The sequence below is a fragment of the Cucurbitaria berberidis genome (genome assembly GCF_010015615.1).
Source record: "Cucurbitaria berberidis CBS 394.84 unplaced genomic scaffold K460scaffold_2, whole genome shotgun sequence".
NCBI lineage: Eukaryota > Fungi > Ascomycota > Dothideomycetes > Pleosporales > Cucurbitariaceae > Cucurbitaria > Cucurbitaria berberidis.
Window position 1 is genome coordinate 2,949,125 of NW_024468936.1, and position 16,531 is coordinate 2,965,655.

Consider the following 16,531-nt stretch of genomic DNA (forward strand, 5'->3'; position numbering starts at 1 on the left):
TCTTACGCTTACGGCTGCATTTCCCGTTGGCCTTTGGTGCTACCACCCTCTCCTGCTCCGCACGCTTAGCTCGTGATTACCTTGTCGACGTCCTCTTGGCTGATCAAGTTGCCTTTCCCCAGGACAAATGATCTAGTCGACCGCCGGACCTGGGCTTCGGCATTGACGTTTGTCAAGTACTGATATCGATCCTGGAGTAGCGTCTGTTCAGCAAGGGATATTTGGGCGACACTCGCAAGGTTCTGCACATATCTTTGCAGACGCCAGCTAGTTACGTACTTTGTGAGCTGTGGCCCCGCTGTAGTGGGGTTAAGCACTGTTTGTCGCATACACTGCGGTGTGTGATGACACAAAGAAGGGCTGTGTGCCAGAGTGGAAAATTAAGGTTCTGTCTGGTATGCGGAGTAGCGGCTGAAGCTCCTCTCAACATACAAACGCTGATTACATGTTTGGAGGAAGCCTTCCGCAAGCTCTTCCTCTCCAGTCTTGGCTGCCGGTGCGGTGCCATACTCACGAGCTTTCTGCAAGGCGAAGGTGGCGTGTGGCGCGAGTGGGAAGGATAAGATCAGGCAACGTGTTCCACGGGCGAGTGTCGCGCCCCACCAAGCTTGCTTACCTCTCTCATCTTGACCTACAACGGCTCAACGCAGCGCTATTCGATTGGCTCCAACCGAATTAGACAGACATCCAGCTCGCTATCTCTTCTATTAATTGTAATCAAATCCTTAGCAATCGCAGTGCTGCCGCTATCTATAGCGTGTTGGAACGAACGATCCGTTACCGACGCGCAGCTAAGCTACGGCTGACTTCTCACCACTTCCGCACTTTATCTACAAACCACGGCAACTCCAATCAAGTCATGATCAATGGCCTCTTCGGTCCCTAACAATAATCCACTATCTTCTCGACAAGAGAGCTTGTTAACCTCAAATCCACAAACCAAACGTACAGAAGACCTCCTAGGTTGGTCTGCTGCGCACAGAAATGACCCACCGTATCGCGAAAAGATCGAGCGAACGCCTGGGGATGGGCGTGTGAACCATGGAGGACCGATCAGGATTACCTCAAAAGACGGCGTCTTGACTGAGTACGGCAAGAAGGTAGAGCAGGAGCGGCTGGCTAAATTAGCTGCTGCTAACAAGAACGGGGGAGGGAAGGAAGCAGAGTCTTCGTCTTGAATGGCCTGTTGTGAGTAAGAGTTGCGTAGCTGGCTCTAATACGGACGATGTCATCATTATAGAAGCGTAGTTTCTAAAGAAAAAGAAAAAGAGTACTAATTGTAGCAGTCGCGATTATATTAGTATAAAAAGTAGTAATACTGTATTTATAGTCTCTTAACAGTTTCCTATTAACCTAAATACTATTTAATTGCTAACACCATGCTTAAAAGGCCTTTGTTAGACTACTTACTAGCACGCTAGGAACCTATCAATGTTATAGGTACTACTTTGTCTCTAAGTAACTTGTTCTTGTTTGTGGTAGATGCTGCGATATAAGCGAACTAAGTTACCTAATCCTCAACTAATTACTACCTGGGAAGGCATGCTTCTACGCAATAGCCCACCACACACAATCCTTAGTGCTCCAATCCACATTTTCAACTCTTGCTATCAAACCCCCTTTACTACCATGAGTTCCCAAAAGTCCCCCTCTTAACCCAGCCAGTATCCTCTCATCCTCTGCAAACCCGCCTCGCCGCTATGCGCGCCGCCCTGTCCGAAGGCTTCTCCCCCAATGAACTAGATCGCTACCCCCGCGGTATAGGTCGTCCATTGGACTACGCAATCTGCGATTATGCCTATGTCGACTATTCCTAGCTCAAGTAGAACCTCCCCATTATCGAACTGCTCCTCGAAGCCGGTGCTGACCCCAGGCTTCCTTCGAGGGATCCGCGCGGCTGGTCACCAATTGGTTCCTTAGAGGCCTGGTTTGAGCAGTATGAAATTAAAAAGGATCAATGGGCAACAGAGGATCGGGAGTTGAAACCGTTCTTTGAGAAGGCATTGGAGGCTATGAGGAGGGTTAAGGATGAGCTCAATGGTGAGTTTGTATTGCTAACGTGTTGTGTCCTTGTTGTTTGTTAGCTAACCTAATGCGCGGGTAGCAAAAGATGCGGCTGATGCCGCCAGGAAAGCTTGGGATGAGAGGTCCTTGTTTCGTAGTCTGAAGTTTTAGTAATGCGGTGCAGCTACTATAGGTTCCATATTTGTCGCAGGTCCATGTTGGTTCTGCTAATCGAATATTTGGGGGTTTTATCATGTAGATAATCTTTTGTGCAACAGCTTGTTTATTCTAGAAAAGCGTACAGCAATAATGTCCACAGATTACACAATTAAAAATTCCTGTTCCTATGAGGATAAATTGCAAAACTAGTCCACACTTTCTTTGCCGCTCTCTTCTTTCCATTAACGTGGGGATTACCTGCCATATCACACTCCCCCTTTACCAAGAGTTCTATAATTCATCCCTCTTCCGCCTTGCATTGCTCCTTTTTTGGGAAGAAATCCTAGTTGGTACCAAAGTCCGGTGTTTCAAAATCCATATCCGGTAGGACACCTTGCTTCTTGGTGCTCTGGAGATGTACTTCGACCGTAGAAACCTAGACCCATTACTACGCGTGCGGAGTTGATGTTGTTTCTCCAGAGAAGCTCGAGGTCGAGCTGAATCTCGGTGAGATTGGTGTGCGCGTAAGCGTATGGGGCGATTGACTTGACTATGCTGTCCCAGACGCCATCTGGATAGAATAGTATCAGCGTAACGTTCGACTTGTAAGGTCAGAAAAAGATAGTCTTACGGAATTTATAAGTTATAATGTTGACCAGTCTACCTTTGGCTCCAGCTCAATGATGTCGAAACCTTTCAGTTACCAGTAAGATACTGGTAAAGGGAGGATTAGCCATGTTATCTCATTAGCTCCGGGGGCAGTCGACTTGCTAGTGTGAGTGTAATTCCATAGTATTGACTACTGCCGTTGAGGTGGTTGCGCAGGTTTTTCAAAGAAGGTTACATAATTGTCAAAGTCCTTCAGTATGCCTCCACGATCTTCCGCACCAGGATATGTCGATGTCCACACCGTCAAAGTTGTTAGCTTTCATGAATGTCATCAAGGATTCGAAGAATGAAGCTTGTGCGGAAGTGAATTTCGCGAGGTTGGAGAATGTGGTTCTGTATAGTCCGAGATTATTCATTGCCCATCCACCGTTGGCTATAACAGAGATGATTAGGAACAGGTCGAGTAGAGATTAGGTTGCACTGAACGATCCAGACCTGAAAGCCGGGCTGTCTCTCTTTTAGTTTCGTTACTCTCGTGTACATCTTGGTAGGCCCGACCTCTTGCAGCTCTAGCTTTTACTAGCTATTATTAATACTGACTTTCCTCTTATACTCTATAGTTGCAGTATTGAGGTAGTTAAGATCTACCTTATTAATAATTAATAACTACCTACTATTAGGTACTTTAAACCTATTAACTAGCCTATTTTTGTAAAAACTAGCTACTTGCCTATAGAGTACGTTCTAGTTAAAATAATTGAAAGTTTGTAAGGTTCTAGTAGCAGTTAAGTAGCCTAAGGTAGGTTTAAGCTTAGGCTCTATGCTAGTAGCACTAGGGCCTTAGTTAGCGGCTGGAGCGTTACTCTGCACGAGGAATACTCATTCCACGTGTTCGATTGCTGTTTTCAGAAGGTAAGCAACACATCACTAACAAACTTCGTCCATCTAGCCCCCCCAATGCCAACAGCCGAGATATCTCGGCACTGGGGCTGTGTGCCACTGTATCGATACACATATCCAGGAAGCGGCAAAGGATTGCTTGGACCCGTCAGCCAAGACTCTTATCATTCTACCCATATGTGGAGCTGCGTGAGCCTCACCTTTGAGACATTCTAACCGCGCTTCCTGTGCAATGAAGTTCTTTGGTACTTGGCTAAGGTAAAGTGGCACAAGTAGCGCAGCACATGTGGGGGTTCCTTTCAGGCGTGTGGTACGATGCAGTAGCGTCTTCCAGCGAGTGAGGCGTGAGTGATGAGCAGTTCCAAGTTCCAAGACTCTCTACGCTTGGGAGGACCCACGTTGCTCGCCTAGCGTGCGCAACCCCGCCAAACCCTGGTTCAACAAACCGCCTATAACTGCTTCCCCGCGAGCGCCTTCTTCTTCTCTCCGCAAACCAACACCACGAGTGTTATCGCATACTTGAATGGGTGAAACCGACCTGCCTGCCGTCGAGGAGACTTCTCCCCAAGCCGAAGAGCCTCCTATATGTGGTTTACATGGGCTAAATTCATCACATCAACAAAGGCAGTTCCAGTCGAACTCAGCCGATGGCGATACGCCATTATCGCTCCACGCTCCGCACACCCTCTCCATTGAAGAAGTTGCAGAGAAACTGCACGTGGATATCAAGTAGGACTTACCAAGCGAAAACGTTCTGTGAAATTGCTAACTCATGTAGCCATGGACTCAGCCATGCTGAAGCGGAATCTCGCCTTCGGCTCTATGGACCTAACAAGGTTAAAGGAGCTGAAGGGCTATCCATGTGGAAAATTCTGTTAAGACAAGTGTCCAACAGTCTCACATTTGTCCTCATTATTGTCATGGCCATAAGCTTTGCTATCGATGACTATATCGAAGCAGGCGTCATAACCGCAGTCATCTGTCTGAACATCGTGGTCGGATTTTGGCAGGACTACCGTGCTGAGAAGACCATCGAGTCTCTCAAAAAGCTTACCGCTCCGGAAGCCACAGTTACCCGCAATGGCACACCCGATATTAAGATCAAGGCAGTGGATCTTGTCCCTGGTGACATTGTCCAACTGGCCGTTGGCAACATTGTGCCCGCCGACCTCCGTCTCATCGATAGTGTCAACGCCTACACCAACGAATCTTTTCTCACAGGTGAAGCGATGCCTGCAGAGAAGACACCGTCGAAGAAGTTCGACGACGAGGAACTTGAAATTGGAGACCAAACCAACCTCGCTTTCTCTGGGAGTGAGGTGACCTCCGGTCGATGTCGTGGCATTGTAGTTGCTACAGCCATGAAGACTGAAGTGGGAAAGATTGCCTCTATGATGCGTCATAAGGAAGAAGATGCTGATCCATCTCCATACCTCATCGTGCGAATGTCCAAGCGATTCGTAAGGGGAGTCAAAACTATCTTGGGTCTTGTAGGTACACCCTTGCAGATCACCCTGAGCAAGTTTGCTCTTCTGCTTTTTGGGCTCGCTATTCTTCTCGCTATCATTGTCTTCTCCGCAAGCAAATGGCAAGTAGGTGGCGAAGTCCTCATATACGGCATCTGTGTGGCGGTGGCGGTAATCCCTGAATCGCTCATCGCCGTCCTCACAATTACCATCGCAGTCGGTGGTAAGGCGATGGCCAAGGCCCATGTCATCACTAGAGTTCAGTCCGCTATTGAAGCCGTGGGCGGCGTCACTAACATCTGTTCTGATAAGACCGGTACTCTCACACAAGGTCGCATGGTTACGAAGAAGGCCATCATTCCGGGTGCCGGTACGTTCACCGTCGATGGTATTATGGATCCCTTCAATCCTCGAAGCGGCGTTGTGTCCCTGGATGGCAAATGTGTTGCTTGGGACGAGTTCACTCCGAACACCAAGCTCGTCCAGTTTCTTCGTACGATCGCTCTTTGCAACAACTCCAAGGTCCTACCGGCGCTCGACTTGGATGGAGATTATGCGAGCGAGAAGAAAGAAGCCTTGGATCGAACCACGAGTGACGATGATCGTGATACTGATGGGTCCACCATACAGTCTATATCACGACCGCCCACAGCTGATATGCAAGGTTTGTCGAATGCACCTTGGATGGCTCACGGCGAACCAACCGAGATCGCTTTGCATGTACTAGCCTCCCGTTTCAACATGGGCAAAGAAACGTTGCTGAGAACACTCAACATCCATCTTGCCACGGAGTTCTCTTTCGATTCGACGGTTAAGAAGATGTCGGTCGTGTACAAGGACAATCATACCAGTCACATGGATGTCTACACTAAAGGCGCTACCGAGTTTATGCTTCCCGCGCTCAACATCACAGATCAGGAGAAGGATGACATTCTCCAAGCAGCCGAGAACATGTCCAACCAAGGTTTGCGTGTTCTCTGCATAGCTCACAAAACTCTACTACCAGGCACAGACGTTCATGAACGTGCTTCGGTGGAGAGCAACCTCAATTATATTGGTCTTGTCGCCATCTACGACCCGCCTCGCCTAGAGACTAAGGGTGCTGTCAAAGAATGCAAAATTGCTGGCATCACGGTACACATGCTAACGGGTGACCATCCCGGCACTGCACGAGCTATCGCGAGAGAAGTTGAAATTATCGATGACAGGACACCACCTTCAGCCGTTATGGTCGCTCGAGAGTTCGATGCAATGACTGATGAGCAAATTAACGCTATGAAGACGTTACCCTTGGTTATTGCCAGGTGTAGCCCAACGACCAAGGTCAAGATGGTGCAGGCTCTAGCTAGAAGGGGCCAATTCTGTGTTATGACTGGAGATGGTGTCAACGACTCGCCCGCCTTGAAGCAAGCCAAGGTCGGTATGGCTATGGGTTCTGGAAGCGATGTTGCCAAAGACGCTGCTGAAATGGTGTTGACCGACGACAACTTTGCCTCGATCGTGAAAGCGGTCGAGGAAGGTCGACGCCTGTTTGATAACATTCAGAAGGTCAGATCCCCCCCAATCCTGTCTTCCCTGAGCTCTTATGCTAATCCCTTGTAGTTTTTGATGCACCTCCTCATCTCCAACATCGGCCAAGTCATTCTACTCCTCATTGGCCTTGCCTTCAAGGACAACGACGATCACTCTGTTTACCCCCTATCCCCCATCGAAATCCTCTGGGTCAACCTCATCACGTCCTCCTTCCTCGCCATCGGTCTCGGTCTCGAGGAATCTCAGGAAGACAGCATGTTCCGCCCACCCCACGACGTCAAGAAGGGTGTTTTCACCACTGAGCTCATCACCGACAAATTCATCTACGGCTTCTTCATGGGCGCACTGTGCCTGTTCTCCTTCGCTACCGTTGCATACGTCGGCCCAGGCGGCGGCAACCTCGGATCAGACTGTAATGAAGGGTACAATGCGACCTGCGACGTTGTATTTCGCGCACGTGCGACTACGTATGCTACCATCACGCTGCTACTCCTCGTAACAGCTTGGGAAGTAAAGCACTTCTCCCGCTCCCTGTTCAACATGTATCCCAACACGGACCAAGGCGTTCCACGCGGTCTTTCCATCTTCCCCACGCTTCTGCGGAACCGTTTCCTCTTCTATGCCGTCATCGCTGGCTTCGTCACCATGTTTCCCATCGTTTACCTCCCCGTTATCAACGAGAAGGTTTTCAAGCATAAGAGTATCACGTGGGAGTGGGGCATCAGCTTCGGCTGCGTGGTCATTTATATCACGGCCATTGAGGCTTGGAAAGCCATCAAGAGGCGCTTTAGGCTATGGAGCGGGGCCCACAGAGTCATCAGCAGGGAGGATGCTGAGGCTAGAGCTGGTCTAGCGGGTGGCGTAGTGAACACTCGATCGGATCTGGTGGAGGACACGAATTGGACTAACGAGGTAGGGAGCATTAAGTTGACGCCCGTATGATTGCTATAGGGACGGAATTTTTTTTTGGATTGACCCACGGCCTGTCATTATTGTCAACTCGGCGTTTGCGCATGTTCACCCTCGCTTCGATAGCATGTTTTTATGATTTTATGAATTGAACTTAGTCGCTCTTTCACCTGCCTTCCCCAGTCCATTGCTAGTGTCAGACCTTCGGTACATTGCTAAGCCTCTCTCACGTCGAGGATTTTCGAAAAGGAGAGCGTTCAAGGTATAATCGTGCGATCTCCAAGGTCGTCATAGTCACGGATGTCTACCGAGATTCCTCAATAAGGCTTATACCTGGCCTTCTCCTTTTCATCGCCCCTCTTCTTCTCTTTCTTGTCCTTCCGCTTCTCTTTTCTGTCCTTGCTCTTCTTCGCTGGCTCAGCCTCTTCGTCAACATCCATGCTCTCCTCCCCAGCAGCCTTCCATGCACGAATAAATCCGTCTTCGCCGCAGGTAAACGTCGTTCGAGTCTGTACATCGATTTAGATAAGCAACAAAAAAGGCACTGATGATATCACTTACATGTATATCCGTGAACACATCGCGAACAAGCTCCTCGCCATGAGCTCCCGGTAGCTGTATGCTCTTTTCGAGGTCAAAATCGTACTCTAGAGGCCCGCTGGCGTTCTTTTTGATAGGTATGAGATTCAGACGACTCTCGCTACCTTTTGTTAGCGTTCGTGCAGCGGCATGATATGTCTCGAACGTGCCTATGCTTCCCAGCAGCCACGAAAGGCTCCCCGCCCACCCAATGCATCTTGGCCAGATACTCGCACCCCAAGCCCTCTCGAACGTCACCAAATGCTTTCGGAGTCGGCTCCTCCTCTTCCTCCTTTTGGCTTTGTAGCGCATAGAAACTCATCGTCTCATCTGTGCCGATGGCATAGATGTCCGTGCCCGGATACATGAAGCCAGCGTGCGCAATGGCAGACCGGTGGTTGATGACTTGGTACAGGGCGTCTTCCTCCTCAGCCTGCGATGTGTCGAAGATGTTGATGAGGCCATCTGTGCTGGAGGAAAGAAGGAGAGTAGGATGCGAAGGATGCAGTTGCAGGGAAGTAACGGTGTCGGTATGTGACTCTATGTAAGAACGAGTTGGGGCTGAAGGGTTACGCTGGTCCCTGCGGCGCGTTTAGTATCTCGACTGGGCAAGGCATATGAGTGGGCGTACCAGACATAGACGGGAGAGACGCCAGTGCCATCATCAGGGTTCTCGATGCCAGCTGCGATGAAGTTTTTTTGAGCATCGCATACGAGAGATGAGATGAGTTTGTGTGCTGTCCTACTGGTAAGCGTACACCCTTCCTCATGTACTTTAATAATAATCATCACGTACGACTCTGGATCACCAGAACCCTCTGTCTGCTTCTCTTATCCCAAAATTTGACGAGTCCATCTCTTCCCGCGGTCGCTACTACGTTGCTCGGTGCGTCATTGGCCCGTTCCAAGCATGTGACCTTGTCATTTACAGACTTGGTAACACCATCAGGCAGTAGGCTGAGCGTGGCCGCATCCAAGTAGCGAAGCGAGTCATCTGATGATATGAAGGCTAACTGATCAGTTTGTGTGTATGTGAGTGGGTCCTGTCGTGGCGCTGTGGAAATTATCCTGTAGATGTATGAATTTGCTGGAAGCCCGGCGTCGGAGCTGAAAATTTGTGTGAGCGACATTGCCAATGGTGCGCGAGGTACTCTTCCTGTATATCATTGGGTAGGTGGGTTGAAGTGGGTGGTGGACATGGTATGGGGAGATGAAGGTAACGAAAAGAAATTTCGTAGCCGTGTGAGGTGACGATGCGTAGTTCTCACAAGGCATTGCGGGAACGCATACAGTAGCACTCATTAAGAGATCAACATGTGAAATCGAGATTGGGCGACATGGACATGATAGGCCTTTGCAATCCACGATTATATACGCTCAGCCTCGCACTCGTGCTGGAAATTGTTCACGGGCTTGGGAGACGCGTTCCGTTCGAACATGTATCAACTGACGAGCCCCAACACCATCTCGATATGACGACTAAATAGATCATCGCGAGCACAATAACCATGTTCGTCGAGAACACTGCTTGCGACTACGACTACGACTACAGAAAATATGTTGCCTTGATATGAAACTCGATGCAGCCATAACTTTAGACAAAACGAGCGATTAACTACGGGCGTCCCTCTCCGAACTCTCATGATCCCAATCTACTGACATAACGCCAGCAGACAACGGGCCGTCACTCCAGCAGGTCAGCACGCAAGCGCTCGCTGCCGGCGATATCGAGGTTCGTGAGAGAAGAAAACCAAGCCGCGCGCGAGGAATTTTCGGGTAGTAGGCACCTGCATGACTAAGCGGTTACTCGTTGTGATTGTGATTGGCTTGAAGCTGCTTGAATAAGGCTTGGGCTGATTGGGCAGCGGAAGACCTCGGGCATCGGAAAGGTGCGAGACTTGGCCTGCGTGAGTTTGAACATCGACATCACCACTCCCCACGACTCTCTCCACTCTGAACTCGGCCAATTGGTACATCAGCTTGTGCAATGGCTTCTCAGCGCATATTCCAGCTCGGTCTGCGCCGGGTCGCGGCGCCGGGATTGAGGGTTCAGCCTGCTGGACGCATGGTGCAGCGGAGGTATGGCAGACTCATTGACAGCATCACTGCTCCTCCCAACGTCTGGATACTAAACGCTATCAACATAGACTCGCAGCGACCGAACATGTCTCGCAGCCCCACGGCACCGAAATCCTCGCGAAACAACGCCTCCGCCGGCCCGTCTCCCCGCATCTGACCATCTACCGCCCACAAATCACCTGGTATGCCAGCGCCCTGAACCGCGTCTGCGGCATCATGCTCTCTGGCCCCCTCTACCTCTTCGGCTTCGCATACCTCGCCGCGCCCACGCTCGGATGGCACCTGGAGACGCAGTCGATGATCGCGGCGGTTGCTGCTTGGCCACTCGTTGCAAAGGTGGCACTGAAGGCGTACTTTGCATTCCCGTTCTTTTTCCATTGCTTGAATGGGTTCAGGCATTTGTCGTGGGATGTGGGTGTGGGGTTCAAGAATCAGACGGTTATTAGGACTGGGTGGACGATGATTGCGATGACGGTCGCGGGAAGCTTGTACTACACCTTTATTGGTTAAGCGGTCGATGCGAGGAAAGATCAAACGGAGGTAGAGAGTGAGGAACTTCAAAGGGCACTGAAAAACTGAAGGCGGATAGGGGGGGCGTGGAGCATTGGACGTGGAAATACACTGAAGTGGACGAAAGGGAAGCGGGACCTTGTACAATCTGTGTGTCAAACGAATAGACGATGTTTTGTCTTATGGCTGCGTAGCCCAATCAAAGTATGAACTGGCATGACAGCCCTTGATACAAGTGATGTTCAGTCTCGCAATAGCTTCCTCATGCGCAGCAACCGACGAGCCAGTTTTCCCAGGTTGCACAGACGTTGAGATGCTCGCTCGCTCTCTCATATTGGGCCAGGACCACACTCTGAACTTCCCCATACGTATAGTGCGCGCTATGGTCTATATCTCCAACGTGCTGTGCGAAGGTGTCATCGATTGGTCGAACAAAGAACGTCTGTGGACGGCACGTGAGCGCGTGTCTGGGTCGGGTAATTGGCGCGTCGGCTGAATCGCAAGACATGCCCGGGCACTAGACGACGTTCGTGGAGCGCGCTGCTCCTTGAGTAAGATGTGCTCTTGCAATGGCAGAATCGCAGGCTTTTACCGTGCTTGCGGACACGCTGTATGATGTGAGCTCTCCCCCAGCTGCCCCTACATGACATGATTAACGCCACGGCGCACGGAGGCGGACATCCTGGTTCGCGCCGATTGTCAATCGCTCATCTCACTGACCATCAACGCCACATTTAGGACCCGTCCCAACTCTCCCAGGCCCTCAGGCAGCGGGCAGGCAGTGAAAAGCCGCTCCATTTCACCACGTCGACCGAGAGCCGCCAGTCAGGCAACACTGCCTCCATCTTGGCTGTACCGCAACAATCTTGTCGCGCCCGCGTCGCGCAGCAGCTACCCACCATCGTGCTCGCCCATCCCGATCACGCTCTCTCTTCACGACGCGTCGCGACAGCCAAATATGTCAAGCCCGCTCTCCCCAAACATCACAGCGCGCCCACAAGCACGGGTATCATAGTGGACAGGGAGGGCGCCCACAAAATGCATCAAAGCTTGAACGCAATGGACGCTCCAGGCGATACGCAGCCGGATAGCCAGATGCATAAACAATGGACAAGCGGTGTTTATCCGACAGTAGAGGTCCACAATCGTGGCCGCAGTCCAAAGTCGCTCTTCACAGAGCACGAAGAAGAGGAAGCGGACGACGACGACGACTTGCCTACAGATGAAGTCGAAGTCGTAGAGTCCAGCTCGCAGCGCAACAATCCGAATGTCACGAGTCCAACCGTGGTGGATGTCGATGATCAAGGCCTAGCGGAAATACACAGTCTTGCGCTCACCAGCCCGCTCAAGTTCGAAACACCCGCACTGGCAGGCAGGACGCGAGAGAGACAGAGCTCAGGCCAAATGTTGAGCTCCGTTGCGCGGACAAACACCACGCCTGGTACTGCCGCTTCAGCATCTGCATTTTTCCCAGTGGGGTTTGGAACCGGCACAAGTGCAGGCGGACCGCTGATGTCCCTCACCCAGGCATGGCAGAACACCCAGGCGCCGACTTCGCCAGCTGTGGGCGGAGCAAGCGAAGATGTCGTCTTCACGCGGCCCTCGCCAAACTTCACGAACGCGCGCCACTCAAGCCCTATACCAGCATATTCTAGCCCTATCAAAGATGTGCGACCCGAAACCCCCAAGTCAGATCCAGTCGTGCGGTCATCCAGTGAGCCTCGCGCTCAGTACGTCACCATGAAGCAGTCACAAGAGAAGCGGAAGCTATCAACGGGAGATGAGGGTGTTATCTCTGTTGAGCAAGATAGCTGGGAGGAGCTTTCCAATAAAGTGAAGCGGAAAAAGGCTCAAGAGCAGTTTCACCAAAGGGCAGCCCGCTCCCTCTCCAATATCTCCGCACCGACACCGCTATATCCACAATCGGATAGGAAGCGCCAGGCAACTGCTGCGTATTCGTCACCAGTCAAATCCAAATCTCCACGGCGGATAGCTCATGCAAATTCGCAAGAGGAGGGAAATGATGATGATTCCATGGACGAGCTTTCGCAAGTGAAAGGGCACGACGATGCTGAAGAATCCCCCGACGAATCGTCTCAGGACGTGCCCTCTACCGCACGGGCCACAGTGCGATACAATAGCAAAGACAATAGCAAAGACAATACAGTGCAGGTGCCCAAGACCTCCTCACATCCTTATCGTACTCCTTCAAGCCATACGCCACGAAACTATTTTCAACAAACAACTCCTTCCTCACAACTGCAACGCGAATCACATCTGCGAGCACCAGGATCACAGTCACTCCTGAGAGGTACATTTGAACCTGAAAGCAGCAAAGATTCAGTTGCTATCATGGATTCCCAACCAGATGCGACTGCCGACTTCAACAATGTGCCCCGCCCCAAGGCCCTGCGCTTTCCTTCGTCACCATCGATAAATCAGTACAGCATCAACCAGACTACCATGGCTACCAAGACTGGATACACAAGTCAGGTCATCTCATCGTCAATGCCACCCATGCCGCCAAAATCAAGCCCGGTTGAAGAGGAGGAGAGCCCGGAAGATGAGCGCGTGCCCAGCAGTCCTCCGATTTTGTCTCACGAGGACGATGTGACGATGCATGAAGCGGATATCGAGTATGATGAACATACTTACGATGAGTATGCTGAGGGTGTTGACCCTTCCGCTGTCAATGAAGACGTAGTCATGGACGAAGATGAAGATGAAGATGAAGATTTGCCTGTCGCAGAGCAAGGACTTGATGCGGAAGAAGCGGAAGGGCGAGGAGCAGGTGCGGGTGAAGATGAAGAGTTGGGCTTGGTTCAGCCTCAGAATGAAGATCTGAGTACCGACCAGGAAATACCAGAGACCTTGGAACAGAAGCAGCCTACGGGTCATATCCGTAATGGCGAGAACGAACAACATAGCGAAGGAGATGCCACAAAAGTGCCCCGCATGCAACGCCAAAACACGATTCCAGAGACAGATGCGCTGGATGAGACACAGCCGTCCTTCTTTCCTCACAATGTCCCAGACGAGCCTGCCGACAGTACTGAGATACCAAATCACACTAATAGCACGGAGCCATTTCAAACCGCTCAAGAGGAACAATCTAGGGAACAATCTAACAGACCAGCTCTTCTCAGTTTGAAAGACGAGGGAAGTGATGCGATTCAAGCAGGCGATCGCATCCGTTCTGTAAGCGATCTCCACAATCTACCAGTAACTCAGCAGTCTATGGCCGAAGAAGAGATTGAAATGCCTCGCCTGAGCGGACTCGATACAAATGAAGAGAACCCGTTCTTGTCTAGCTCTCCTACGCCGCCATCTGCGAAGAGGCGAAAAATCACATATACAGCGAAGCGTAAAATTTTCCGTAGCCCAGCCAGGCCAGCAACCAACTCAGAACCGCCATCCGGTACTGCTCCCTCGCCACCTCTAGAAGACGTCCAGCAGGCTCTAGAGAATACTCCGCCGAAGGCATCTGCTCAAGAACGAGAGCAACAAGGTGCTTTTGCAGTGGCGCGCGCTAGAGAAGAGGCACAGGTTTCAAACTATAAGCCAGCGATCCGAAAGCCCAGAGGTCGCCCTCGACTTTCAAAGCCGCAGGCTCAGAGGAAGGGGGCCCTCAAGCCAATTACTAGAGATCTTCTTCAGAGTCTGTCTTCCCCAGCCGACTCACCATCAAAAGCGGGAGCGTTTGTCACTAGTCGGGCGAGCCCGCCTCTTTCACCGAGTAGACGAGGCACGGATGTTGGAGATGCTCAAGCGAATGCTGACATGCTCGATGTCGATGACGAGAAAGATGAGCTTGCGAGTTCTACGCCCCAGTCGGCCAACGTTGAGCCATTTGTCGATATCACATCAAACCGAGATGGAACACCATCAGGATATGTGCTTGTACCGAATCGAGTATTTGCCTCATGGCCCGGTAAACACTACTATCCAGCCACATGCATCGGTCGATCAAACCCCCGCCAGCTTCAGATTCGCTACGATGACGGCAATGTAACAAATATGGATGCTATGAATGTTCGCGCACTCAGTCTCCGAACTGGTGATCAGGTCAAGGTTGACGAGACCGGCATGAAGAAGAACACATATGTGATAGTCGGCTTCAAAGATAAAATTGACGATCTTAGTGGCGAGGAGTATCCCACCACTGATCAGCTTGGGTTCGCAACTATTGTTCTAGAAGAGAAACGAAGAGAAAGTTTGCCCGCAGCCAAAGCTGGGATTGCGGCGGAACGCATCTCGGTGCCCATGGCAAGCATCTATCTGACAACCTTGCTGTGGAAAAGACTACGAGATCGATGTTACAACTTCTCACCACTAGTGTCGCCCAACAAGGCTGCTTCTCGCATCGGCACTCCAACGGCAGATCTGCTTACAACGCCATCCTTCACTCGCAGGGGAACAACAGCACCTTCACTGCTGAAGGATGCGACCGCCCGCGCCACGTCTGTTGCTTCGACTGCTCGATCTGGGCCTGGGGTATTCTCAAATATGGCGTTTGTGCTTACCTCGACTGCTGCAGACGTCGACAAGGAGGCTATTGGGACCCTCATCAAGACCAACGGTGGTCAAACGCTCGAACATGGCTTTCATGAACTCTTCGACTATGAGCCTGCTGATATACCATCATCTCAGAGCCGGCGAAGGTCTGCCTCAGCCGTTGAGGGGTCTGTCGGACTTGTGCTTAAGGATGCGTACAAAGATCTTGGATTCGTCGCCCTGATCTCCGACTCGCACTCCCGCAGCACAAAGTACATACAGGCTCTTGCTCTCAACGTTCCATGTCTGCATCTCCGCTGGGTCCACGACTCACTTGCTACAACCCGCGCCCTATCATTTGCCAAGTATCTCCTCCCTGCTGGTGTCTCTAAATTCCTCGACCCAAACGGCGTCCTCCGCTCACGTACCATGTCCATCTACGACCCTGCCGGCGACGACATTTCTTTCGCCCAGACCATACAGGACCGCGACCTCCTCCTTCACAACCAAACCGTGCTCCTCGTGACCGGCAAATCCAAGAAAGAAATTGAAAAACGACAGCCTTTCATCTTCCTCACGCACGCCCTCGGCTCCGAAAATGTAGGCCGATGTGCCGACCTCGCTGCCGCTGCTCAAATGCTCACCGATAGCCAATGGGACTGGGTGTACGTTGACAATGGCGAGACGGGTGTCGTGGAGGCTGCAGCTGAGCTTTTCGGTACAGTGACTAGCGGGAAGGGTGGTGCAGCGAAGGTAAAGAAGGGAAGGAAGAGGAAGAGCGAGGACAAAGAAGAGCTAGTAGCACGAGGGGAGTTGGCCGGACGCAAAGTTCGCATTACGTGTTCTGAGTTTGTTATTCAGAGTTTGATATTGGGAGCGTTGGTTGAGGAGTAAATGGCAGGGGGGGTTCATGGAAACTGTAACGGAAAAGGAGGGATCGCGGTGGCTTTTAGTATCACGCAGACGGCGTCTGTGTTACCAAGGGTATCTACGGGCATATAGCGAGGCGTTTGGGAACATTACCCCTTTTGACCTTTTGAGCTGAACGATGGCACTATTTTTCGAACGCAGACTTAGTAGTCGATATGCGCCATCGATGTTATATACACACTTCCATCACATCACCATTGGCGAAGCGTAGCACTCATAACCTAACCAATCGGTTACTTGTACATACGTTGATCATATGAGGCTAGTATGTGACAGACTGCTTGGATTGATATGAAATATATTTGAAAAGAATACACAGAAATATGTAGAAATCGGGTATCATCTCGAACTCCCTACTG

At 51.0% G+C, this 16,531-nt stretch overlaps 6 protein-coding genes across 6 annotated transcripts; 3 read left to right on the plus strand and 3 right to left on the minus strand.

The window, feature by feature from the left end:
• Nucleotides 1-2,531: 2,531 nt before the first annotated feature.
• K460DRAFT_281138 (glycoside hydrolase family 18 protein) lies at nucleotides 2,532-2,771 on the minus strand (the record flags this gene model as incomplete). The annotated part of the gene is made up of 1 exon (XM_040928469.1): nucleotides 2,532-2,771. A coding segment is annotated over one exon (240 nt), but the record flags the coding sequence as incomplete, so codon positions are not given.
• On the minus strand, nucleotides 2,682-3,200 carry K460DRAFT_426962 (glycoside hydrolase family 18 protein). The gene is made up of 2 exons (XM_040938264.1): nucleotides 2,795-3,200; nucleotides 2,682-2,734 (listed from the first exon to the last, which is right to left on the minus strand). The coding sequence occupies exon 1, from the start codon at nucleotides 3,186-3,188 to the stop codon at nucleotides 3,015-3,017; it is 174 nt and encodes a 57-aa protein (XP_040790584.1). The 5' UTR covers nucleotides 3,189-3,200; the 3' UTR covers nucleotides 2,682-2,734; nucleotides 2,795-3,014.
• A 995-nt stretch (nucleotides 3,201-4,195) lies between these two features.
• Nucleotides 4,196-7,613, plus strand: K460DRAFT_277232 (potassium/sodium eff; the record flags this gene model as incomplete). Its single annotated transcript, XM_040928170.1, has 3 exons — nucleotides 4,196-4,401; nucleotides 4,451-6,686; nucleotides 6,741-7,613. 3 exons carry the CDS (start codon nucleotides 4,196-4,198, stop codon nucleotides 7,611-7,613), a joined length of 3,315 nt encoding a protein of 1,104 aa, XP_040790585.1.
• A 284-nt stretch (nucleotides 7,614-7,897) lies between these two features.
• On the minus strand, nucleotides 7,898-9,289 carry K460DRAFT_374959 (WD40 repeat-like protein; the record flags this gene model as incomplete). Its single annotated transcript, XM_040934718.1, has 5 exons — nucleotides 7,898-8,089; nucleotides 8,142-8,280; nucleotides 8,330-8,740; nucleotides 8,791-8,896; nucleotides 8,956-9,289. 5 exons carry the CDS (start codon nucleotides 9,287-9,289, stop codon nucleotides 7,898-7,900), a joined length of 1,182 nt encoding a protein of 393 aa, XP_040790586.1.
• Nucleotides 9,290-10,087: 798 nt separating this feature from the next.
• On the plus strand, nucleotides 10,088-11,028 carry K460DRAFT_364024 (mitochondrial succinate dehydrogenase cytochrome b560 subunit C). Its single transcript, XM_040932932.1, has 2 exons — nucleotides 10,088-10,238; nucleotides 10,307-11,028. The coding sequence occupies exons 1-2, from the start codon at nucleotides 10,147-10,149 to the stop codon at nucleotides 10,746-10,748; spliced, it is 534 nt and encodes a 177-aa protein (XP_040790587.1). The 5' UTR covers nucleotides 10,088-10,146; the 3' UTR covers nucleotides 10,749-11,028.
• A 289-nt stretch (nucleotides 11,029-11,317) lies between these two features.
• On the plus strand, nucleotides 11,318-16,136 carry K460DRAFT_374961 (uncharacterized protein; the record flags this gene model as incomplete). The annotated part of the gene is made up of 2 exons (XM_040934719.1): nucleotides 11,318-11,365; nucleotides 11,487-16,136. The coding sequence occupies 2 exons, from the start codon at nucleotides 11,318-11,320 to the stop codon at nucleotides 16,134-16,136; spliced, it is 4,698 nt and encodes a 1,565-aa protein (XP_040790588.1).
• Between the last annotated feature and the right edge of the window lie 395 nt (nucleotides 16,137-16,531).